Consider the following 26,605-nt stretch of genomic DNA (forward strand, 5'->3'; position numbering starts at 1 on the left):
ATTTCCTTCTAAAAAGACAGTGGGGGTCAAATTTCTACTCTTTGAGTTCCTATTTCCATTAAATTGAAGTAACTACTATGTTGGATTTTTTCCCCTCAACTCAAATGTTCTCAATATATCAACACAGAAATGAAAAGTATCTTCTCAGCTTTTCTTTAAATATGTTCAATCTTGCCCATTTTCTCTACAAAGTTTCTTTCTCTCTGAGGAAATGACTTCTATACTGGTATGTTCCTTAAATAAACTATTCCCATTGGTTTGATCCAATTAAAAAATTCAGCTAAAACTTATTGACAGCCCATCATGTGCCAGGCTCAGTCCTGGGGATACAAATAAGTCGTTTGACCTTACCGTTATCTGACCAGCTTACAGCCTGGAAAGAGACTCCTGAACAGATAACTTTAAACTGTTCCACTTTCTCAACTATTTCTGGCTCAGGACATGCTATATACTATACAGTTTAATTTAAAATAATATTTATGTACTGGTAAATAATGCACAAGTAATTTGTAAGCGAACTTGAAGACCAGCAAAAGATGACCCTGGCTTCCAGGAGCTTATGGTCTGTGAGGAAACAAAATGACAAGGAAAAATTGACTCAGCTCAGGGAACGTAGAGGGGTGGGCAGGGTGGCAGGTGGGAGGGAGGTTCCAAAGGGAGCGGACATGTTATACCGATGACTAATTCATGTTGATGTATGGCAGAAATGAAACCAATATTGTATAGCTTTATCTTTCAATTAGAAATAAAGAAATTAAAAAAACCCTGAATGTCAGGAAGGCAGACTAGGGGGGCTTTAAGAGACACAGAGCGTTAAAGGAGTAAGAACGCACATCGTTGGGGGAAGGGCAGAGATGGAAGTTGTCTAGTCACTCAGTCGTGTCTGACTCATTGCGACCCCACGGACTATAGCCTGCAAGGCCTCTCAGTCCACTGGATTCTCCAGGCAAGAAGACTGGAGTGGGTTGCCTTTTCCTTCTCTGAGAGTGGGAAGTGGGGGACCAGGAAACAAAAACTTCTCAGCACAACTGCTATTCAGAAAGGGTCCTGAAGTACTGATAGAATTGATGTAGGTACCTTATGTAAGTGGAATCATGTATTATTTATTACCTGTCCTTTTGTATCTGGCTTAGATTTCACTTAGCGTAATGAAAAGACAGTTTTTATGTCAAATATATTGCTTATGGGTTTTTATTTTTATTATTTTATTTTATTTTTTTTTGCTTATGGGTTTTTTAAATATGGGCTTCCCTGGTGGCTCAGATGGTAAATAATTCACCTGCCATGCGGGAGACCCAACTTCGATCCCTGGGTTGGGAAGATCCTGTAACAAAAATAAAAGGACTATCAATACTTGGAAAAACATGTTTGCAACTTATATGACAAACAAAGGACGAATTAATTGAGGTGGAGAGTAGAGTGGTGGTTACCAGGGACCAGGGGCAGTGGCAGAGGGATAGAGGGTTAGCAGTGAATGGGTACAGGGTCTCAGATTGGGAAGATGAAATGTTCTGGAGAAGGATGGCGGTGATGATTGCAAACAATGTGAGTGCATTAAATGCTACTGAACTGCACACTAAAAAATGGTTAAAATGGAAACTTATAGTTGCCAGGGGGGAGGGATAGTTAGGGAGTTTGGGATGGTCGTGTACACACTGCTATATTTAAATAGGATAACCAACAAGGACCTACTGTATAGCACATGGAACTCTGCTCAAAGATATGTGGCAGCCTGGATGGGAGGGGGTTTGGGAGAGAATGGATGCATGTATATATATGGTGGAATCCCTTAAGCTATTCACCTGAAACTATCACAACATTTTTAGTCAACTATATTCCAATACAAAATAAAAAGTTCCAGATAAACAAAATGGTTAAAATTATAAATCTTTTTGTTAGGGACATTTTAATCACAATAACAGCTAAATAACATCATGGCAAATAGATGGGGAAACAATGGAAATAGTGACAGATTTTATTTTTTTGGGCTACAAAGTAACTACAGACAGTGACTGCAGCCATGAAATTAAAAGATGCTTACTCCTTGGAAGAAAAGCTGTGACAAACCTAGACAGCATATTAAAAAGCAGAGATATTCCTTTGCCGACAAATGTCCATATAGTCAAAGCAATGGTTTTTCTAGTAGTCATGTACAGATGTGAGACCTGGACAATAAAAAAGGCTGAGGACCAAAGAATTGATGCCTTTGAACTGTGGTGCTGGAGAAGACTCTTGAGAGTCTCTTGGACAGTGAGAAGATCAAACCAGTCCATCCTAAAAGAAATCAACCCTAAATATTCATTGCAAGGACTAATGCTGAAGCTGAAGCTTCAATACTTGGACTACCTGATGTGAAGAGCCGACTCACTGGGAAAGACCCTGATGCTGGGAAAGACTGAAGGCAGGAGAAGGGGATGACAGAGGATGAGACAGTTGGATGGCATCACTGACTCAATGGACATGAGTTTGAGCAAGCTCTGGGAGATGGTGAATGAAGGACAGGGAAGCCTGGTGTGCTGCAGTCCATGGGGTCACAAAGAGTTGGACGCAACTGAACAACAGTTAAATGTTTCAGTGATTCTGGAATTTATATCTGCTTAGAAAGACTTCCCATACTTGAAGATCATAGAAAAGTTATTTTTTCCAGAACTATTTTGTCTGTTAATATGGAGTTGGCTGGAGGTGCAACTTTTGGATAGGTGTTTGAGATGAAGAAAATAGGCTTCTTCAACAGTCAGAGGAGGAAGTGACAAGGACCTGAAGTAAGGTGATGAAGGGCCAGGTTCTTCAACTGGGAAAGCAGGATAGGAGGTTTTGGCTTTCAACAGGATATATGCTTGATACATGGTAGGTACTTGAGTATTTGTTGAATGATGAGGGAAAAGAAAGAGTCAATACAGAGAACTCCTGAGGTTTTTAACCCAGGAAGCATTCACAATAGTAATACTAACACTAATTAATTGATACTAATATTCATTGAAGGAGAAAGGTTTGTGAGTAGAATAGGATGTGTTCCATTTTGAATATGCTAATATTTTTAGGGGTAATTCAGCCATCTGGGTGAGTTTCAGAAAAGAAACAAAAGCTAGATCTTTTGTGGAAAAAAGTTAAGGAAGACAAATTTGGTTTATAACTTGCCCAATGAAGATGATTGCTGAAGCTACGGGATTATTCGGGAGAATATATGAGTGTCAAGAGAGAATGGATGAGACAATGAAGGATTTTAGTCCTTCAGTGGGATGAAGAGGAGGTATAGCCAGAGCAGCAAATAATTTGCAGAAAAGGCACTTGAAGTGGGTTTGAAGGGAATTCCCTGCTGGTCCAGTGATTAGGAGTCTGCACTTCCACTGCCAGGGATACACGTTTGATCCCTGGTCAGTGAACTAAGATCCCACATGCTGAATGGTGAGGCAAAAAAAAAAAAAAAAAAAGTAAAAGAAATGAGCTTGAAGGAAGGTTTTGGATAACAGCAGATTGGAAGGTGGGGTAGTGGAGGTGGTGAAAGAAGAGTGCCAAGCAGAAATAACAACATGAAGAAATAAGGAGTGTGAAAGAACCCCACTGAAGAAGCCATTCAGCAACCAGATGTTGAATAAATCTGTTGTAGAAGAATTGGAGGCTTCAAGGATGGGTCAGTTAACATCGTTACTATAGAAGAGAGGATGACCAAGACAGGCCATTTCCCTCAGGGTTATGGTGACTTGCTATTTGGTTGCTTGAGTATGAAGAATCTGAGAACATTTGATCTACTTCACTTAAAGCCCCAGCCGAAGATATCCAGTAAATTTGGAGCGTCTCAGGTTTCTAAACATAGTCTGGATCCTCTATCTTAGATTTACTTTGGGTGTTCCAATTTCCTTTGTTTGAAGCATCTTCGTGCCAGATCCCAAACAGGGGATTTTCAGGTCGACTTTCATCATTACTTTTTGTTTGTTGTGTGTTTGAAGCTTTGCTAATTTTCTTAAATGAGATATTGGATGAGATCATGTTCCTGGGGAAAGAAGATAATGGTAGCAAAGCTCCCGTCTGTGGCTCAAGTGTCATTCTGCACACAGCTGCTGTAAGAGGGCGGCCAGAAGACAACAAGCCCAGTGTGAGTTCTACTTTCCCCAAAGATCCGACCCCTGGTTTCAAAGAGTCACAGTTCGGTTGATATTAAAAAGATACATAGAATTAAAGAAAAAAAAACCAGCTTGAAAAAAAATTTCAGAGTTCCATTTTTCATTCTCAGACTGGCAGAGATCTACAAAGTTTGTTAAGTGTTGAGGTAAGGGTGTGGGAAGGCAGGCCCTTGTCTTCACTGCTGGTGGGACAGGTAATTACGATGACCTCTGTGTAAGGTGACTGACAACACTCACCAAATGTTCATATTCTCTGACCCAGGGTATTCTAGTTCAGAGGTTTTTAATTTTTTGACTATGCCATGCAGCATACAGGATGCTAGTTCCCCAACCAGGGATAGAACCCACACCTCCTGCATTGGAAGTGCGGAGTCTTAACCACTGGACTGCCAGGAAGTCTGACCCAGGGTATTCCAGACAAGATAATTCACTGCAGCGTAATCTGTTGTGGTAAAGATGGCAACAACCTAAACTATCCATCAATAGAGACTGGTTAAATAATTATGGCATATCTTCACCACAGAATACTTCAGTCATTATTGCTTCTATGTGCAATAGAAGTTCTGAAACTATACACGAGAAACTGGTCACACAGGTAGCCTCTGGGAGGGGATGGGGCTGAGGGCTGAGGAGACAGGGATGGGAAGGACTTTTCATTTGCCTTCTCTACCTGATGAATGTATAACCTACCTCCACCCACCACTCTGAATGAAGAAAAAAAGAAAACTCCTGGTGGTAGAGAGTACCACCACAAAGTACAAAGTACAAAAACTACCACAAAGTAGTTTTTTTGTGTGCCTAGTTGCTTCAGTTGTGTCCGACTCCTTGCAGCTCCATGGACTGAAGCCCACCAGGCTCCTCTGTCCCTGGGATTCTCCAGGCAAGAATACTGGAGTGGGTTGCCATGCCCTCCTCCAGGGGATCTTTCCAACCCAGGGATTGAACCTGGGTCTCCTGCATTGCAGGCAGATTCTTTACGACCTGAGCCACCTAGGAAACTTGAGATAAATCTTAACCTAAGAGGCCTGAGTTATAACAGGAATCATTTTGAGAAGTTCAAGAGTTGAAGGTCATTTCATCTTTCCCACCCACCTTTTCTCTCCACACAGAACCCAGGGCAAGAAGGGAAGGATAAGAGCAAGACAGCACAAATGAGCCATGAAGCCAAGAACTTGTAGGACAGACATTTTATTGTGACTTGCTTATAGTCAAACATTCAACCTGTCGACCTGCCCGTTAGTTAATTGTTTTGCTGGAGATCACAGCCTGATGCCCAAAGGCCCTTAGCCTCATCTTATGTCAGTCTAGTCAATGGTTGCCTATTTTACAGTTCAATTAGTTAGAGGAAAATGTCAGGAAAATCTGGTTTTAACATCTCAAATTAATGGCTGTAAGATTTGCAGTCCATTTAATATAAAGTGCTCAAGTTTAGTGCAAAAAGGGCAGACTTGGAAGGGCAAGCAGATGCCAGGGAAGAACGTTTCCTGGGAGACAGATGCATTCTACGACTCAAAGACAAAAAAGCCACTTGTCCAACTTCCCCATAAAGGAGTCTAGTATTTTCTTTGCCATCTCTTCCCTCCCTCAGAGGACCAGAACTTCTACAGATGCTCTTAGAGTTGTTTAGTTCATTATTTAAAAAACCTGGTTCAGAGGGAGATCCGCAGGGTTTCTAAGCACCAGATACTGACTTGGGCTTCTAGCTCCCGTTCCTCTCAGCAGCCTCTGTGAGGTGGATGGGCTGAGCTCTGGCTGGTGGGAGGCTTGCAGCTGTGGAGCTCTTTTCACACCCCTCGTTTGCAAATACACATCACGGACTAGGGCAGATCTTTTCCAGAAGCTTGCCACATCTCCAGTGGGAAGACAGGCCCACACTAATTAAGTAAAGGAGCACTTCATTTGGTTGCTCACCAACTGGACATGACCTTATGTCATCATCCCCTTGTTTAACTCTTGTCCTCAGGCCCAACTTTACAGTGAACCTTTGACTCCCACTGTTAAGACAAAGAAATACACTGCCTTCTCAGTGACTCTGGGTCTCTGCATGTCCACCCTTCTGTCCTGAAGAAAAGCAGGTGGAAAGAGGAAGCGATTTTCTAACCAATTTAAGGGGCATAAATAGGACTGTAACTCAAACAGGCAAAGTCTAGTTTTTCAGTCCCAGGACCTTGGCTACTGTTTATCTCCCAGACTCTCCAAGGGGAAGCCATGTTCTCTTACTTGGCAGCAGGAATATTGACAAAAGCCAGTTCTGTGCTTGTAGACAACTCTCCTGCAATGCTGTTTGGAGAGGTTCCCCTTTCTCTCCCTGTGGATGAACACGATGGCACCCCTCCTGCCTGTGTCTGGGGTTCCAGACCCCATCAGGTATCCAGGCATCCACAGCTTTCAGATGCCAGCACCTGAGGATCCTTCTGTTCAGACTACCTTCCAAAGACTCACAGTAACTCTTGTGCTTATGAGAGGAGAGATGCTTAGAATGGTTTCACACCACTAGAAGCACCTGCCCCAAAGCCATCTCTGCATCTGGGGACGGGAAGAAGGGGAAAAGAGGCAAGCCTTCTGATGCAGCTCCATCATTCTGTCAAAAACCCTTGTAGTCACGAGAAGCTTCTGGAACGTCTCCACACCAAGGGGACTGTGTACAAACAGGATGAACCCGGGTTAAGAACCAAAAACGCAGGAAGGTTTTCAGACAGGCAGAAGTCGAAAGTAAAGTGCCTCTTTGCAGTGGGGGAGAGCTTTGTTCAGAAATGCTTGAGCGTAAACATGAGCGTGAAGAGCGTGCACACACACACACACACTCACTCTGAGGTAGAAAGAACTGGCCATCTCCAGACAAACACACACAGACTCCACAATTTTACAGAAACATGGCACTTGCGTGAAAGATTTCCTATCTTTGCTCAAAATAGCAGGTCGGGTCCAATTCCAGCTCTTTCCAACCTGGGGTGGAGCCAGGGAAGTCCTGCCCCATAGGAGGAAAGAGCCGGAAGTGTGCCCATCACTCCTGCCCCACAGCTGTCCGGCCCTGCAGCCCAGGGTCACTTCCTGGAGGCCGAACCGTGGGCACCCCGGCTGCGGCTTGTCAGAAGCCACTGGGAGCAGATGTCCTGCACCACTGCGTCCCCGCTGCTCTTGGCGGCCTGCTGCACCCGCTCGACTAGGACCGCGGCCCGAGAATGTTCTTGCTTCACGGCGATCAGGTAGGCGGAACGCAGCTTGCAGCACGTCAGGTAGGCCTGAACCTGGCAATTGGGTGTGAGAGACAGCCGGAAGGAAACCATCACTGACAAGTCACCAAGGAGCAGGGCCGCGTGAAGAGGGACAAGACAGCACTGCTCACCCACCAATAATTATAACTGGGTTCTAGCCTTTTATTACGTTATGGTCACTCTTTAAATATTCCGGACACTAAGCTATTACACTGTATTACTGTACAGTGGAAAAGGTATTATAAATAAGCCAAGAATTTTAAAAAGCAGAAGGCAGGCAGGCAGCCTGGCCTCTGTCTACTCCCTCCAAGACTCCTCACTCTCCTGGGCTTTCCAGCTTTCTCTGGGCCTCACTGCTGACAAACTGTGGTTTTTGCAGTTATTTGAGTGATTATTTGATTGATGTCTGTCTCCTTGACTGGAGGTAAGGAAGAGTGCCTGCTTTTTCTAACCATTCCTGGAGCTGAGCACAGGGCCTGGCATGTGGGTATTCCATGAATATGCATAAAGTGAATGAATGAATGAATGAATCAGCCATCATACCTGCCCCCTACAATGGGCACACAGAGTCCCTTTCTCTATTTTCTCTGACCTGCTGAATTAAAAATCTTGGGGAAAGAAATGCAGATATACAATTAGAAAAAGTCTAATTAAGGGGTGGCCCCAGGTTGACCTTACTTGCTGTTTCCATCAGAGGCAGTCGAGTTTCCTGCATTCTGGACAGTCCATCTCATGAGTTCCTAGCGTGAGGGAGATGAGAGCCCCTTCCTTCCCTGCCCTGACCCCACCAGCACCTCCCTGGTTAGCCAGGGCTCCAGGCTAGTGAATGGCAAGGTCCTGGTGAGCTGCCTCAGACCTCCAGGCCAGTAGGTGCCTTTTGCCATGACAGTCCTCCTGGAGGTTGGAGAGGACTCCTCTCTTCGTGTTTCAAAGCTCTACCTTCTTCTCTTATTTCAGTCACTAAAGTCTTCCTTTTCTAAGCTCAGTTACAGCTGCAAGCTGTAATCTACAGCTGCAAAATGTCTGGCACGTTCTGAGCTCTGGTCTGGTTAATCCATCTGCTGTTCTGGGATGTTTGCTCTCTCCCAGACCTTCAGCTCCACTTGGCACCAGTGTACATTGAACAGAATATCACCAAGTTGACAGGCAAAACTCCCTACCTAGAGAGGGGCATTTTTCCAGAAAGTCTGGAATAAAAACTGAATGAGGCTATTTTATGGCAAGATCTTGTGGCCTTAGATCACTTAAGTGTTAGAACAGCAACTAACAAGAAAAAATCTGAAGAAGTAACAATGACGGTAGCCAGGGTCTGTCTTTTCCAGGGACAAAGCCTCTGTCCTACTGAGCAGGGGGCTCCCCGAAGGCTTGGAAAAGAACCACACACAGTCTGAGAATCAAGAAACCTGGGTATCAGGCCTGTCAGATTATCGTTCTGATTCTAGAAAAAGAATTTTTCACATTTCGGGATGTCAGAATTCCATCCTTTTCATAAGATCGCATCAGGATCTCACAGAATTAGGTGAAGAAATGTTAAGAACAGATCCTCCCTAAACCCTCAAATGAAACATGCCCTGGGAATTCAGTTCAGGAAATAGCAATACCACCATGGGGAGCAGCAACATGGTAGTGTAAGAAGCTGTTTGCTAACACGAGTTTTCTTCACGAGGGACTCAGATGATTCCACTGCTAGTGGCCAGGGCGGGCTGGCTGGGTTTTCTCATACCTCTCCTGGCCTGCAGGCCTCCCCCTGAACGGCAAGTGGATCGAGCCTGTGGTGAGCCACAAACTGGAGCAGCTGGGAATACTTTTATTCTGCCTGGCACCCTCACTGAGATTCACCCATTTCCTACGCAATGGGAAGCAGGCGCGGGCCTCAGGGGAAAGGCCCGTTCTGGAGACTGAGGCACTAACAGGCATTGCTGGCCAAAGGGTTGGCTGGGATTTTTCCCTACCAGAGAGGGTACCCTCACTCCTTTAGGATAGAGAGATGCCTGTTTACTCTGAGAACCTTATTCAGTGAGACAATCTGCAAGTGAGGATTTCCTAGGGATGGGAGAGAAAACCTCTGTGGAAAATGGGGAGAGTGGAAAGGCCTGTGTGTCTTGGGGGTACAGAAGAGAGAGGGCCAAGGCTCATGTGGTCAGGGTCTCATGTTTTCTACATGTTCCCTCCCTTCTACGCCCTTATCTGGGTCCCGGCCCCACCTCTGATAATAAAGAGGGCGAGACAGGGGTTGAATGGAACTGTCGTAGCAAGTGAGGGGTGAAGGTGCCAAGGCAGGTCCGAAGGGCTGTTCCCGCGCATCACTGGATGCGGAGATGACTCTGCTCACCTTGTTGTCATCACTGTGTATCGCCTGGATCAGGCCCTCCAGCTCCTGTGTGGGACAGAGACACAGCAGCCGTGAGGCAGAGGGGGCAACAGAGGGGGCCCCTGGCATGGGAGCCGGGGCTCAGCTCCATCTCTGCCCAGCCCTTCTGACTCTGGGTGGGGATGCCTGCCTGACCCTTCCTTATAAACTCAACTCCTGGGAAATCCCTGGTGGTCCAGTGGTTAGGAGTCAGTGCTTTCACTGCTGTGGGCCTGGGTTCAGTCCCCGGTTGGGGAAATGAGATCCCAAAAGCCTCGTGGGGTGGCCAAAATAAAAAAACAAACAAACAAACACCTCAACTCCTGCTATCAGAGCAACAGAGGAAATCTAATGATAAGACTAAGCTTGGAAATCTGAGAATCAACATAAGACAAAAAGCTTTTCCTTGGCTTTCATGAATGATGTGTCTTTGTTCATCCCACAGAGAAGTCATCAGGGAACAGTTTTGCAGATGACATGTCACCTGCAGGCCCATATTGACCTCATCTACAATCCCTGGGAGAAATGCAACTCCACCGGTCTGCAGACACTTCCAGGTGTCAATGACACCAGGCAACAGGATGCTGAGGGGCGGCTTCTGAATACATACCGTGGATTTTCTTTCCAGGGAAGGGTTGATTAGAGTAAGGCCATTATTATAGAGGGGTGAGAAAGACAGAGGGATCTTGTTAAGTTTTGGGTACATGATGGGGAAGAGAAAAATAGAGGGGGATGTGAAGACACTGAAACAGATGGAGGAGCCGAGGTCTGGGGGGGGTGTACCTGGGGGGGAATCCTCCTGAACGCTTCCACGCAGTTGAGGAGGACGGTGTCCCCATCGCTTTGGGCCGCCATGCCCGACTCGCTGACACACTTGAGCAGCTGTCGGATTTCACTGTACTTCTCCCTCTCCACCAGCTGCCGGGCGGCCTTGCAGTAGGTAGCAGCAGCATCCAGCTGGAAGTCCTAGAACAGAACACAGGATGACGAGGGTAGGGAGGCAGGGACTCCACAGCTGGGGAAAGGAAGGTGACATTTACAGAGCTCCGAATGGGCTTGGGGCAGACACGCCAAATTGACTGCAGTCCCAAGAGGAAACATACGTAAGCAGACAACCAGCAGAAAGTTCCTCTTTTGGAGTTTGGCAGACATTTGGGAAGTAAGCATGAAAACTGGGACTTTGAGATCTATGCTGGTACATTTCACTTGCTGCCAAGTCACTGCCTGAAGATATTCTAATCAAATGCCCGAGACCAGTTCATTTTCCCTCTAACGAGTCAACCTTCTCTTGGAAAATGGATGTCAGGGGCTGATACTGGCTTCCCAGGACACCAGGTGCTCTGTGAAGAGAGGCTGTGATGTTAGGAGACAGACCAGTTCGCCAAAAGACTGATGATCTAGAAACTACCGGATAAACAGTCTGTTGCCTTTGGGTCTGAAAGGAGCTGTCACTCTACCTGTCTATGGGGGTATCTGTGTATGGAGAGTTTTGTCCAACACAGAAAACGGGTGGGAAGAAAAGAGACCTGTCAGATTGGATTGCTTGCTGTCTTTGATCCTTGAGATGTGCACAGTGTTAATTAAGACCCTGCCTGCCTGGAGAGTGAGGGGCCTCTGGGTGCCTCTGTGTCACGGTGCAGTAGGGGTGGTCTGGCTTCTCATGGTCTCAGCACCCTGCTCCATCCTCTATCCAGTGCCACAGCTGTACCTGGGTCCTTTTATCACAGCAACAAGAAATGTACACCTCGAGCCGGCTCGTGGGCAGCTGAAGGATGGAGGGGCGGCTCTTGCTGCCAGGGAGCCCCTCCCATTGAATAGGACCACTCTTCCCCCCATCATCTCCTCCAGCCATGCTCCCCTGCAAGGAGGACAGCTGTGGTGAACTGTCCTAGACCCGGCTTCAGGTATTTATTTGACAGTTTTGATGAACTTGTCAGCAGTTGCTTGGCCTTTGTCAAAGTGGCCTTTGGTCTCGAACTTGACCCAGTTTTGTAACAGCCACCTCGTTGCTTTCATCCTTGATGTAGTATAAATCTGCTTTTCTCGGGATAAAAATTTTCTGAGGAATAATCTCTCACAGAACTGGGCTCATGTGCTGATCCCTGCTCATATAATCCTGAGTAATCCGGTCATACCTGCAGAACACGGAATGCAATTCCAAAACCATCTTCTACATTTTTCCCTCCTAGCATGACCTGAAAAGGAGAGGGAAACATGCTTACGGAAGCGATAATGACTGGAGCAGCCCCTCAGTCAAGAACAAGGCCCTCGTTCATTCATTTATTCCAACAAATATCCGTGAAGACTCTACTGAGCATAGGCACAAGGGATACGAGAGTCGTCAAAATGGACTCGAGCCACAGCCTTCTGGGGCTCACATTCCATTGGGGAGGCAACCATCAAACAAACGACTGAAATAATCAGACGATGCCAAGTGTGATGAGCATTCTGAAAGAGAACGGCCTGCCGGGGGTCTGAGTCATCAGGCATACCTTACAGGCAACATCCATTTTCATGTGGTTATTTCCAAACAGGGTTGGCAGAGGCGAGGCAGTGACTTGGGAGGTCCCGGCACTTTCGCAGCGATGCAAGAACCTGGTCACTTCCATCTGCAGCTGAAGGGTGTTCATGTGTCTGTGGGGACAGGCGACGCACAGTCTAGCCTCAGGAGGGAACTCGGGGGTAACGAGGACCAGGGGGGACTGAGAAGTCATAACAGGATGGCAGTGGAAAGGGCAAGAGAAATGGGTGTGGAGGGAAGAGATCCAAAACGCCCTCTGAGAAGTTACGACAGGACAAAAATGGGTGACGAGTGTTTACAGAGCACAGTATGCTGCTAACAACAGAGGTTGAGACAGACGTGAACGCTGCCCTCGAGGCCAGAGGAGGGGTGGGTAAGGAACAAGCACATCGAGGCATCTAGCGATTGGCACTGGGAAGGAAAAAACGGTGGCAGGGAGCACTCACTTCAGATGTGGTGTCCTCAGCGTAAAGCTGAGAGGAGGGGAGGACTCGGCGTGCCAAGGAGCCGGTGTGCCTGACACACCACAAGGAAGGAGCACTGTGACGTAAGATGGGGATGAAGGATCACCCAGGACCTCTTCTGCCTCTTGCACAGGGTAGGGGTTTAGCCAGATTGTCACGAGGGAGCCTAATCCCCGCCCCTCCCCCAGTCTCCTTTTCTCCAAGCTCCTCTGGAGACTTTTGAGACTTAACACCAGACACAATCATCCATGAATGACTCCTATCAGGTGTATATGTTTGTTTCCCACGAGTTCAGAGATGGGCGAGAGCGGCTTCGTCACCAAACAGTCCCCTGGCTTCCAGCCCTTCTGCACCGCCCCAACTGTTCCCTGAATCCCGAGCTACCTTGACACATCGGACGCTGTCATCTTCTTTCGGAAGAAGGTGGTTTTCTTCCTTCCGCTACGCCGGGAGGTTTCTTGGAGGTAGATCTTCAGGTGGTCCTTGGCTTTCAGCAGCCAGGAGAGCTTCTCTCCCAGCTCCGTGTACGTCTTTGCTTTGTGAGTGAAGAACCGGATACAGGTCATGGCGGCCCGCACGTGGTCCTGGAAGAGGAAAATGAATGTTCGGGTCAAAAGAGATTTGCAGGGTGGGGGTGTGGGGAGAATTCTGATCTGAATTCCACCCGGGATGTCTGGTTGCCAGCACCCCTCCCCTCAGAGGCCCAAGAGATCCGCAAGTGAACTGACTGGCTGGGTTCTTGTCAGTTGTTTCTGCAGCCTTGTGGACTGTGCTTGGGCTCTCCTGTGTCCAACTCTTTGAGACCCCATGGAATGCAGCCTTCCAGGCTCCTCCATCCATGGGATTCTCCAGGCAAAAGTACTGGAGTTTGTTGCCATTCCCTCCTCCAGGGGATCTTCCCACCCCGGGGATCGAACCTGCGTCTCCCGTGTCTCCTGCATTGCAGGAGGATTCTTTACCCACTGAGCCATGGGGGAAACAGCTGGCAGGACTCCTGGGTGGGACATTATTCTTCCACAAAAGAGATCTTTAAAAAGGAGATTTGGGATACTCCATTCGACTTGCCATCACTTTCACTCTGGCACTGAATCATTCAATATCTCACAGACTAGAAGAAACCTGATCCTTCTGCTTTCATTTATATTCTCTAAAAATACTTCTCCACCCTTCCTTATGAAATAATTCTGTATTCACGCCCCATGTTTATCTAGAAACTACCATATCCCTCTTCTTTTTAATCTTTATATTTCCTGAATTCTGACAAAATTAAAGTTTGCCTCTTTGGGATGAGAATGGAAATCCTGATATTATATAAGAATGCCTCAGAGCAACATGGATTTGTTGTTGCTGAGTCAAGGAGCAAGGCTAGGGGCCAAGGGACAGTCTTGTCCCCTCATCCCGCGCAGACCCACCTCACGGCAAGGCTGCGGGGACAGAGGCGGCAGGCAGGATGGGGCTGTTGTTACCTTCATAAACTGCTGCAGCTCATACAGGATGTGGTAGTAGTTCTTCTTCTGTAAATGCTGGCAGGCGGCAATCAAGTACTTTCCCCAGCTTTCCAAGGATGAGTCAATAGATTCTAGGAGGTTTTCTAAATCGTGTAGCTTCCCACTTTTATAGCTTGGCTGGAAAATGCCTTCTATGAAGACTTCTGGGGGGCTCTCCTGGAGCAGGGCAAAGCAACAAGTCAGAAGTCTGCAGCCTGGTTCTGGCACTGCTTGGGACCCATTCTGAGTTTCCTTCCACTCACATCCCTCGGCATTCTCCTACAGTCGTGCTACTTAACCTTTTTTGTGCATCACAGATGGATCCCTTTGAGAATCCCACTCCAGTGACTGCTTCTCCCCTTCTCTGTACAGAAGAGCTCCTTGACGGAGTTATCTACACTCCCTGTCTCTAATTCCTCTCCTGTGATTGTTTCTTGAACTCACTCTCATCCAGCTTTTACACCTACAACTCCACTGCAACTGCCCCTTAGGTCACCGAAGACCTCTACTTTTGTTAAATCTAGAATTCTTAAGTCCTTATTTTCCATCTATCCTGTCAACAGGTGCTGATAGCTGGTGACTTGCTCCTTGAAAAACTGTCTTTATTTGTCTCCCAGGATACCACCCCTGCCAGGTTTTCGTTCTATTTCTCTGGCTAGTCCTTCTCTATCTCTTTTGTTGATTCCTCCTAAGCTCCCCAGGGCTTAGGAGGATCCTCTTCTCTTTTTTACTCACTCTTTTGATTTCATAAGTCTCAGGGCTTTAAATCGAGCTATTTGTTGATTATGTCTAAATCTCTATTTCTAGCCTGTTTATTCTTCCTGAACTCCATAACTGTATCTCTGAATTATATTCAACTGCCAACCCAAAAAGTCCTCTTGTGTATCCAGAGAACAATACATACTGATACCAAACTGCACTCCTGATTGTTTCTCCTCAATCTGCTCTTTCTGCAATCCTCCCTTTCTCAGAGGGCAATTTTATTCTTCTATTTGTTCAGGCCAAAAGCCTTCACCATCTTCTTCTTACCTTGCAACACAGAAGTCATTACCAAATTCTACTGGCTCCACCTCAAATATACACAGAATCTATATGTAACTGACCACTTCCCACCACCTCCATGTACCACTGTGGTCCAGGCCATGGGCATCACTTGCCTGAATGATCGCAATGGCCTCCTCCCTGGTCTACCTCGTTTACCTTCTGTCTCTTTTTTGACTAGTGTCAATCGACCCAAGTGATCTGGTTAAAACATAAGTTAGATCACGTTATTTCTCTGCTCAAAATCTTCCAAAGGTTCTCCTTCTCACGCAGCACAAAGCCCAGGTCCTTCTAATGTCTGCAAGGCCCTATATGATCTGGGCCCTATTAGGTTTCTGATCTTACCTGCTCCCATCCCTTCCCCAGCTCACTCAGCTTAAGCCACCCTAGCCTTTGCCCTTGTGACTCCCTCCACCTGGACTGTGCTTCCTCCACAATCTGCATGGTTCATTCCCCACCTTCTTTAGGCCTTCACTCAGATGTCACCTGTCCAGACATCTGTCTATAATTGTACAATTCGCCTCTTCCCTCTCCCCTACTTTATTCTTATTACTTGTCACCTACACTATATATTTTATCTTGTTTATTGCCTCTCTCCCTAGTATAATGTAAGTTTTATAAAAGTAGCTTTTTTGGGTTTGCCTTTTTTTTTTCTTCACTGTTGTACTTCTGGTGTCTAGAACAGTCCTCGGCTATTTAATAACTATTTTTGGGTGAATGAATAAATGATAAATATCATGGATCTCATCAGGAAAGTGTACACACACACTAATCTACTCAATTCTGAAGTTCATCTGTGGTTTAGAGACCCTGAATCATACCCCCCATTGCATAGTCATAGAAAAGAAAATCATTTGGCCATTAGACTTTAGATTATGAATAAGTGATGGGAAGGGAAGGATAGCTATAAACTTATGGCAGTACAACCATGCTGGCCTTGAAGCACTGAGCACAGCTGTTTAGAAGTGGAGAGGATCTGGGCTTTAGTACATCCACAGTGGGTGAGGGCCTTCTTTCCCAATTTTGGCTCTTTCTGAAAACTCAGACCTAACCTAAAAGTTGTAGGACACACTTTAAGAAGTAGGGAGATCAGCTGCACTGGAAAGGTGGAATATCTTAGAAAAGCAACCCCATAAGAACTTTCATTTCATCCACTCATTCATTCATAACTGGCACTAGGACAGGTGCCTGAAGATAGCAGGTAAGGTAAGTAAGGGCCTTCTCAGTCCAGACGGGAAGACGCAATTGTAAAGAAATAGCTGCAATCCACTGGGATAAAAGCTATAAGAAACCTAGATTCTAGGCACAAAGGTGGTATATAGGAAGAGGTCAATGCTCAACAGAGAGGGTCGAGAAGGACAAACAGGAGTTCTCCAAGAAAACAAGGAGGGGCAGGGCATCCTAGGGAGAGGAAACAGCAAGGGAGACTCCTGAGGTAAGAAAGGGCGTGGAACAAATAGGAAAATTTGAACAATCTGGCAAGTCTGGAATACAGACCATAGATAGGATTTGTGGTGAAAATGAACTGGAGAAATAAGGGGACCTGATCCTATTGTGTTCTGCATTCATGCTAAAGAATGTGGACTTCATCTTACAGCCATGGGGATCCACCAAAGGCCTTTTAGAGAGAGGAATCACATGAATTATGAATAACATAAACAACATGTACTATGTTTTAGAAAGCTCTCTAAGGGATGAAAGGCAGGGAATGAGCATCTTCCATGCTCTAGGCATTCAGTTGTAATTTTCACAATGCTTATCTATTTATTTTTTTCTGTTGCTCTCCACCTGCTTGAGAAGGTAAGACAGTCCACTTCAAGGGTAGTTGTGATTACAGGAGACAGAAAGAAGGCTTCTCTCCTGGCTCTGACTAATGTAAAGCAGGGGCAATGCTGTTGTCAGCTTTAACCAAGATAAGCAAATAAGCAGCTTAACTCTCTGGACTGGTCATCAGAAGAAACAGAACTGGGTGAGGTAAAGCAGCTTTATCTCAAAACTCACTTGGAAACCAAGTAAACAGAAACAATTAGCAATTGAAGACCAAATAATGTAACTTTTACAATATTCTTGACAACTGGTTAAGACACAGTAGCTAAGGCAGTAGTGAAAACACTTCCCTTTGTCTGCCCTGTGTGTGTACGTGCTCATCCATGTCCGACTCTGCGATCCCATGGACTGTAAACTGCCATTTCCTCCTCCAGGGGATCTTCCTGACCCAGAGATCAAACCTGTGTCTCCAACATCCTGTAGGGGTGGGGATTACCAGGACTCCGTATTGCTGACTCACTTGGAGACATCCGAGAAGGTGTGTCTATTTGTAAACTTTCACTGGCTACCATTCTGGATGAGGGCAGCAGACTAAAATTAAAGTAAAACTCAAATTTCTTTAATTTTATATGAAATTTGGTATGAACCAGTTTTTCCTCAGAAAACCTTCCTGGGGCCTTCAGATAAAAAAAGAGAAGGCCAAAGAGTCATGGTGAAATGGAGTGTTGACTTGGCTTAACAATGGCTCCAAGGAAGTAACGCACTTCAAGGGTGCCTTCGCCTCCTGTGAGAGGAGAGCAGAGGACATCACAGGAAGAAAGGAGAGCATATTCTCCTCTCGTGAGATGCCTGGGGCCCAAACTTAGGATCTGCACCATGGGTGCTTCCTGGTCTTTGTGGAGACATCTCCGAGCAGACGCGCAGCTGGGTCACCGGCAGGATACAGTCCAGAGCAGGTGGGAAGGGTGTGGAAACAGAAGTTAAGCAATTTGCCCAAGGTCACACCACTCATACCAAGCATCTTATTCCAGAGCCCACATTCTCAGCTATTATTTAGTTCTGCCGTATGTTCTGGGAGAAGGGGTGAAATTTGTCATTGCCAGTGAGAAGGGCAATCTGAGATCCAGGTTAAGACTTTTGCATGCTCATCAAAACATGATTTGTGTAGAGAGAATTTGCCATTTGTGGTTTTTTCTTTTTTTTTTTTTGGTCATGCCACACAACTCACAGGATCCTAGTTCCTTGACCAGGGATTGAACCTGGATCCTCAGCAGTGAAAGTGCAGAGTCCCAGCCACTGGACCACCAGGGAAATCCCTAGAATTTGCCATCTGGACTTGACTCTGCCCAAGATGATCCTACAGCTGAACCCTGGGGTAAGGTTAAGGGGGGTTATCGCCCCCGCTGAAAGCTGGGTAGGCCAAGCCAGGTGGGCAAGGCAGGTACAGCCGTGTGAGAGCCGTGTCTGTGGGTCCCACCTTGTGGAGCAGGTGCAGCAGGGCTTCCCGCAGGCAGCTGTGCCTCACATAGAAGCTGATGATGGCCAGGTGGGTGCTGTAGTTATGCAGGTAGAAGAGGCATTCTTGGTAGTAGGCGTTGTTCAGGATCTTCCCTTCAGGAATCACCTCCAGAGAGAGGCTCTGGGTCCGGAGGGTTGCTTCCAGCTCTTTCAAGGTGGCCAAGAAATCATCATCTTGCTGCCAAGAGAGGACAGAGTGAGAGGGACCAAGGGACCCAGAGAGTTCTCAGCAGCCTCTGGAAACACTGCTTTCAAAAAACGCTTAATAATATGGAAAAATGCTCTCTCGTATAGTTTGAAGGGTACAAAACAGGCAGGATATAAAATACTATACATTAAACCGTATGCCATGTGATGCTAAGTCACTTTGGTCATATCTGACTCTTTGCGACCCTGTGGACTGTAGCCCACCAGACTCCTCTGTTCATGGGGATTCTGCAGGCAAGAATACTGGAGTGGCTTGCTGTGCCCTCCTCCAGGGGATCTTCCTGACCCAGGGATAGAACCCGCCATCTCCTGCATTGGCAGGCAGGTTCTTTACCACTAGCGTCACCTATAGAACCCTATATACTGTACTGCAGCAATTTAATTCAAAAACACAACAAAGAAAAGTCACCAAAATCTAAATACAGCTTAAGTCTGGATATGGGATTATATGTGATTTTCATGTCTTTAAAATAATTTTTTTATTTTTTTGTTGTTGGATATTTGACACTCTATGACTTATCTAATCACATAGATGGTGAGGGACAGGGAAGCCTGGCATGCAGCAGGTCCATGGGTCACGAAGAGTAGGACAGGACTAGGTGACTTTCTGGGAAAAGCAACCACATATACTAGAAAGAAGGAAATCCAAACTGGACAGCTCTGGGCCAGGGCTGCACTGTCAGTGGGACGGAAGCAGATCGTCTCCCCAGGCTGTCACTGCTCCGGGGCCTCGCTGCCCCCCTGAGCCCAGCCTCTGCCTGCTGCACTCTTACCACAGATAGGAGTGGCCTCGCTGTGGACTCCAGGTACTCGACCACCTCCTGTACCAGCCTTGAGCCATGACTCAGCTGATTGAGGTCGAGAGGGGGCTTTAGGCAGCGGCTGAACTTCTCCCGTGCGGCAGTGAGGTTCCCAGCTTTGAGGCAGGCCATGCCCCAAGCATGCCATGCCCCGGTGGTATCAAGGCCAGTCTTTGTGGATACCTGGAGGAAAAACTGCTCCTTTTAGGGAAAAGGACTTGCAGCCAGGCCTGAGGGTCCCAAAGACTGATTCTATCCCCTTGTTGCCAATCATCTCCCTCACCCCACCCCACCCCACCCGCCATGACCCCCACACTGGCAAACTGGTCATGCCCTAGACACTCTCCGTGGCCAAGGAAAAGTGGAGGAGGTAACTTGTCGGGGCAGACATCAGCTCTGTGCCTCACCTCAACACCCAGTTGGTAGTACTCAGCTTCCAAGAGCTGGTTCCTGAGCCTGGTTACTGCAGCCGGTTGCAAGATCTGATCCAGAGATGGCACGTGGCGATAGGCGGCAGCAACTAAAATATTCAGCACATCGACCTTGCTGATGTAGCTACCAGGAGGAAAAGGGCATGGCAGTGAGGCTCCCCAGGGTCCTCCCAGGAACAGGTGCTGCTTTAAGGTTTCCTATTTTATTTTTAATGTGAAATGGGATCATGAGAACTGGGAAGTACATGGGCGAATAGGCTCTGGAGTCAGACTTTCTGATTCTCAACTCTTATCACTTGGTGGCTCTATGATCTTGGGCAAGTTAGTTAACCTTTCTCTGCCTCAATGTACTCATCTGTGAAATGGATATAATAACAGGGAGTTTTAAGGATAAAATGAAATAACTGAAGGAAAAGAGCTTAGGATGGTATCTGGAGCTTTGCAGTGGATTGCGGTAGATGTAATTAGTCGATCAGCCGTGTCCAACTCTTTGTGACCCCATGGACTGCAGCCTGCCAGGTTTCTCTGTCTATGGAATTCTCCAGGCAAGAATACTGTAGTGGGTTGCCATTTCCTTCTCCAGAGGATCTTCCCAACCCAGGGATCGAACCCAGGTTTCCTGCACTGCAGGCAGATGCTTTACCATCTGAGCCACCAGGGAAGCCCTCCAGCGAAGCTTTCAGGAACTCATTAAATGTTAGCTATCAATACGTGGAGTAGGGATGTTCTGGGACACTCAGGTCTATTTGAGGCAAGGCCTCTACATTGAATGTTAGCAGCTCACAGGTTACCTGTTGCTTTTCGGTTCTCTGGAAGCCTATTTGGGAGAGCGTATACAGATTGTATCACGGTCTGCATCTCCAGTCAGTATGGAGGTCACAGCACTACCATCCTCTGGAGTGCTGCTGGGCAGGGGCCTCCTGGCCCTTCATTTGGATTCTAGTGCCCTGGAACTGACATCCTCTATCTGGGTCAAGGGTGGATACTGTTACCAGGACTGCTGCCTCTGATCTTACTCCTGATATCTGGTGATTGCAAAAACCTTTTAAAGACAGACTCCAGAAAGCTGTCTGGGATCATTCTGTGTGGCCCCACATGAGATAGGCCTACACTCAAGGTTCTTGACTCTTGTATCAGATTCTATCAAAACCTCTCCACGGATCCTGACTTGTCCACTGATTTCCCTGGAAAGGGATTCAGCACATGAGTGAGTCTCAACTAGTGGGGGTATGGCAGGGGATGGTATAGTGTATAAAAGAAAGCTTGGTATCATCATGTATTGGATATGTGTAATAGGTGGTTTGAGCTTTTGTTTTTAAACATTATTTGAGCGTCCCTTGGACTGCAAGGAGATCAAACCAGTCAATCCTAAAGGAAATCAATAGTCACTGGAAAGACTAAAGCTGAAGCTCCAATACTTTGGCCACCTGATGCGAAGAGCTGACTCACTGGAAAACACCCTGGTGCTGGGAAAGACTGAGGGCAGGAGGAGAAGCAGGTGACAGAAGATAAGATGGCTGGATGGCATCATTGACTCAACGGACAGGAGTCTGAACAAACTCTGGGAAATAGTGAAGGACAGGGAAGTCTGGCGTGCTTTCCATGGGGTTGCAAGAAGTTGGACATAGCTTAGCAACTGAACGACAACAATTTGTGTACCGGAAGAAGGTATTTAAAACAGTGGAAAAATACTCTGCAAACCAGGAGTTCTCAATACATAAGAGATGAATCTACTGTTGTCAGCAACTGGGCACAAGTGCAGCTAATATGAGGACTCCAGGGCTGGGCAGAAAGAATGTGTAATTTGAAACCACTGCTGTTACGTGTCCAAGAAGCACATGGCACCTGGGGGTGGATGAGAATCCTGCTCAAGCAAGGACCTCCTTAATTTCTGCTTACTTAGCCCAAAGTGGATACTGCCTCCATCTCTACTGGATTTTGAAGGAAGTTTAGGACTTACTATTAAATTTGTTCTGCCTCCCCACAATCTGAGTATCTTTTTTCTCTTAATAAGATTGTATTTAATTTACATTTCTGATATTTGAGAAATATTCAGACATCTCAAGATTTTTGCCATTAACTCTGCCTTTTGCTATATGGAATGGTTTCTGTTCTTTCCTTCTCTTCTCCCCCATTTCTGATAAATTGGTATAGTTTTGGTTCTTCACATGGTTATTTAAAAACCTGTATTTAACATATTATAGTCCTCTTCTTTTGTCAACTTGAAAAATGATATAGAAACCTTTGTCTCTTGATCAAGGAGTAAAATTAACTCCTATATATTTCCTTCCACTTCCTGTCCCACTTCTTTCTGCCTTTCTCAATCTTCAGGTCTTTGTTAATAAAACTAACATTTTTGGAGTACACAGGCTCAGTTCTTAGCCCTTTATATGGACATAGTACTCACACTTTATCCTTATAACAGCCATAGGGAATAAATATCATTATCATCCCCATTTTCCAGAGGAGGAAACTGAGGCCCAGAGTCATCTAAAGTTACAGAGCTCTAGGAAGTGGTGAAGCTGAGCGTCACTGCACTCTCTGTGATCTGGTGAGTGTGCATGCCGGTACTCTGGGCAAGTGCCTGAAGCACTGACACATCAAAGAAAATTATGCTCTCTTCTCTGAAATCTGGGTAGGACAGAGTGCTGGGAACACACAACATGAGTCACACATTTGGGTGGGTAAGCTGGGAATTGGGAGTTTTCACTGTCAGGTTAACGGAGGCAGAGCAGGTTGTGCTGGGGCCTGGGGCAGAATCCTCCCTTTTCCATAGAGACTTCTACTTTATGACTCACGTGTCTCCCTGGGATGCAGGGACAGACCAGTCCACAGTGTGCTTCAAAGATCTGTCACCCACAACTCCCTGAGGCCATGGTCTCAATTTGGTCAAGGCTAGGTAGACTTTTGGTTAAGGCTAAGGATACATTTTCCGTGTCTTTTTTTTTTTTTAATTTTGGTTGCACTGAGCAGCATGCAGGATCTTAGTTCTCCAACCAGGAATCCAACCTGCACCCTCTGCGGTGGAAGATCAGAGTCTTAACCACTGTACAGCCAGGGAAGCCCCAGGACACATTTTCTTTAAAAGCCAGACAGTTCCACAGAGACTACAGGTGTTCCCCTAAATTAATTTTAATTACAGATTAGCCAGTCTTTCCTTCAGACTGGGTATAGCTAGAGAACCTTCCTTGAGGACCCCTCAGGGAAAGGGAAGAACTGTCATGGGAGGGTGACGAGGATGGCCTGGGTCTGGTGATGGCATTTGCCACTGTCAGACGGGATGCCAAAACAGTTCAGCACATCTTGTCAGAAGATGGGGAGGTGAAAACTCACAGTGGGATCAGAAAAAGAAGCTGGATAAACATGTTGTTTAATCGCTAAGTTGGGTCTGACTCTTTGGCGATCCCATGGACTATATAGCCTGCCAAGTTCCTCTGTCCATGGGATTTCCCAGGCTAGAATACTGGAATGGGTTGCCACTTCCTTCTCCAGGGGAAGTTCGACCCAGGGATCGAACTTGCGTCTCATGATCACCAGGTAAAAGAACAGGGACTCACTTCCACTTACCTGTCACAAAGGGCCAGGTCCTGGCTCTGGCCTGCCTTGACGAACATCATCTTGGCGCTGAAGAGCAGCTGCTTCATGATGTCCGTGAGCAGCCCGGCATCCACCTCGGGGTTGGTGAGCCCCTGGGACAGCCTGCAGCAGTGCTCGATCAGCTGGTGGCCGCAGGCCACGCTGTCCTCGTGCAGATTCAGGATGGCAATGCACAGGGAGGCGCTGGGGGCCTGGCCCGAGTGGAAGAGGAGAGACGTACACCGTGAGTTCAGGGGCCAGACCAGGCTGCAGATACAGCTGGGGAGGCAGGAATTCTACCCATTCCAGGAAGCTTGAAAAACTCAGGAGGAAGAAGCCATTCTCCCACAGAGCAGAAGTGGAACTAAACCCGTTTCAGAAGTTCTAAGTCATACTCTGGCTGCTAGGTTTTGTCACCTGACTGGGGAGAAGGCAGCTGTGTCCACGTGTTACCTACTTTTTGGCAACGTCCGGAGGGGCCCTTCTTTTCCAGTTTCCTAGGAGTTCAGATGCTCTTTAATGTTGGTTTGGACAACAGTTGCCTTGCTTGTTTAGCTACCTGGAGAGGTCTCTGCTTCAAGCCACTGGACACAGTGCTGCTAAATTAATATTCCTAAAGCACGCTCCATGGCCCCTGACATCTACCAAATACACATATCTCACTGCAGAGTGTAAGGCCCTACACATAAATAGCCCATTTCAACCTTGCCTCTATTAATACCCATGTTTCCTCCAAATTAAACCACTCCCAACTCCCCAACTATATTGGACACTGTGTCTTTGCTTGGATGTTCTAGTTTGGAACTTTTTGTCTTTCCCCTATCCTCACTCCCCTCATGACACCCAAACTTCTGCTTGCCAAACTCCTACCGCACTTCCAAAGCTCATCTTAAATGGCACGAAGGCTTTCCTGATTTCCTCTTGTGTATTGCTCAAGCTGTTCCTCATTTTGTGCTTTTAATGGTTTCCTTGCCTTAGGTCCCATGTGATTACACTGTAAGCAAGTGAAGACCAGCCTGTGTTTGTCCAACTCTGCATTTCCTGCTATATACTACACATCATGTGTGTGTGTGTTTTCAGCTGATCAGTCGTGTCTCACTCTTGGCGAACCCGTGGACTGCAGCCCGCCAGTCTCCTCTGTCCATGGGGATTCTCCAGGCAAGAATACTGGAGTGGGCTGCTATTTCCTTCTCCAGACTACAAATCATAAAGAAACTCAAATGACCATCTATTTTATCGCTATTACCTGCTCATAGTAAAATTCACTCCGCACCAGCTCATTTTCCTCCTCATTCAGATCCAAAATCCATTCCACCTCTGCTGCTTTGGGGACTCTCACCACAGCTGAATACGGAGGGCTTTCGCTCTTGGAGCTGTCTGGGGCTGAGAAGACAAATGCCATTCGTGTGTCATTCATTGGCAGCAGCCCAGTTAGCCCAGCCAGTGAGTGGCGTAAGCTGTTGGCAGATCCCTGCTTGCTATCTTAGGGCTCTTCCTTTCCTTTTGGTCCCTTGTATTTCCTTCAGGAGAGCACCTTGGGTACCTCAAACCTTCTTCCCCAGGCACAGACCCGGGATGAGTGCTGCCATATCTGCCATACAACCCTGTTGCTTCATGTGAGAAGCCCTGAAAGGTACATGCCTCCTAAATGGAGGGCCGAGCCACTGGCTGCTCTAAAGACCACCCTGCCCAAACTACCAATAGTGATTACTAAGGGGAGGGAGAGGGCGTTGGGAGGCAGGATGGTGGTTAAGGGGAATCTAGGGGGAAACAAGAGAAATAAGCTACTAAAAGTTAAGGACCCAATTCTTTGGCTACTGGCATTCTCAATGCTGGAAGCTAATGGGCCAGTGTGATAAGTTAATAAGATAACAAACCTTAAGGGAAACAGCCTGATAGAAATGCCAAGAATTTTCTTTGGTCAGCCTATTGGCCTGAGTTGCCACTGAGGGTGTCAGTTGCAGCAGATATGCTGAAGGAATGGCTCACTTGAGCATAGAAAGGAAAAGTCACAAGGAGGGAGCTTCCTGGAGGTCCAGGGGTTAGGACTCTGCGCTTTCACCTCTAAGGGCTCAGGTTCAACCCTTGGTTGGGAAACTAAGATCTTGCAAACCTGGCAGCACAGTCAAAAAAAAAAAAGAAGAAGGTCACAGGGCAGGTGAGTCAGCCTTACCTTCTGGTTGTCCTGGATTCTCCTCTGGTATACTGGAAACAGAGAAAGAAAAGGTGAAATGCCTGTGAAAACTGAATTCCTCCTCCTCCTTGAGCTTGGTATATAGCACTGACATATACTGTTACCCCACTGAGATTATCAGGGAATCATCCAAAACTCTTCTCTCTCTCTCACCTGTCACAGCCAACCACTTATCATTTCTTGTCCATGCCATCTCCTGAATGCCTCTTTAAATATCCTCATCTCTCTCCTCATCCCTGTCTCAGAGGCAGTCCTCATCACTCAATGCTATTGCCTCTGCAGTAGCTTCCCAACTGGTCTCCTTGATTCTGCCAATCTATTCTCTACTTTGTAGCTATGGCAAGCTTTCAAAAAATGCATTATGTTATGCTTCTGCTTAAAATTCTCTAATAGCTCCTTGGGGTATAAATATTCCACATTTGCAGGTTAGCAGACAAAGCTTCTCATGGTCTGGCTGTCTCTGGAGACCATCTCCTACCACCCATGAACTCTGCTCAACCCATAAAAGTCCTATCCACACTGCCACAGGCTTTGATCAAGTTTAGTTGGTGCCACTAACCATTAAAGCCCAATGTCACAGGCCAGAGCCCAAGTCTATCACCAAAGGAGACTTCTGGTCAACCAATCCCAGCCCATGCTGCCAAAGAGCAAGCTCCAAGCCATTGTACCATTCCTTAGGTGCTTCCAGCTCAGCTGCCAGCCCCTGAGTCCAGAGCCTTAGCTCATGACCTACCTATTTACACTTCTCAAAGGACCCGCATTTTCTCCTGTCCCTAACTTTGCAGGTGTTACTCCCACTTTTGGGCACTGTTTTGACTTCTTTTCATCCTCTAGGGAGGCTTAGGCCAAGTGCCACACCCCTAGGAAATCCTCCTGATCACTGAGCTAAGCTGGGTGTGTCTCCATACTGTAC

General features: G+C 46.7%; 1 protein-coding gene across 2 annotated transcripts in view; it reads right to left on the bottom strand.

Annotated features, from left to right (window-relative positions):
- Window positions 1-5,301: 5,301 nt before the first annotated feature.
- Window positions 5,302-26,605, bottom strand: part of ZFYVE26 (zinc finger FYVE-type containing 26) — a 64,369-nt gene continuing 43,065 nt past the window's right edge. The window contains exons 30-42 of one of the 2 annotated variants that reach the window (XM_065940251.1): window positions 25,672-25,703; window positions 24,745-24,881; window positions 23,490-23,710; window positions 19,899-20,046; window positions 19,465-19,674; window positions 18,444-18,662; window positions 14,138-14,335; window positions 13,056-13,255; window positions 12,179-12,320; window positions 11,822-11,881; window positions 10,470-10,652; window positions 9,669-9,713; window positions 5,302-7,369 (exon numbers count right to left, since the gene is read on the bottom strand). In XM_065940251.1, coding sequence (XP_065796323.1) covers window positions 7,166-7,369; window positions 9,669-9,713; window positions 10,470-10,652; window positions 11,822-11,881; window positions 12,179-12,320; window positions 13,056-13,255; window positions 14,138-14,335; window positions 18,444-18,662; window positions 19,465-19,674; window positions 19,899-20,046; window positions 23,490-23,710; window positions 24,745-24,881; window positions 25,672-25,703 — 1,999 coding nt within the window. In that variant the 3' untranslated portion in view covers window positions 5,302-7,165. Of the gene's footprint in view, window positions 7,370-9,668; window positions 9,714-10,469; window positions 10,653-11,821; window positions 11,882-12,178; window positions 12,321-13,055; window positions 13,256-14,137; window positions 14,336-18,443; window positions 18,663-19,464; window positions 19,675-19,898; window positions 20,047-23,489; window positions 23,711-24,744; window positions 24,882-25,671; window positions 25,704-26,605 lie in introns of those variants that run through there. The other variant, XM_065940252.1, reaches the window with a different exon arrangement.

This window comes from Muntiacus reevesi, chromosome 7 (assembly GCF_963930625.1).
Source record: "Muntiacus reevesi chromosome 7, mMunRee1.1, whole genome shotgun sequence".
Lineage (NCBI taxonomy): Eukaryota > Metazoa > Chordata > Mammalia > Artiodactyla > Cervidae > Muntiacus > Muntiacus reevesi.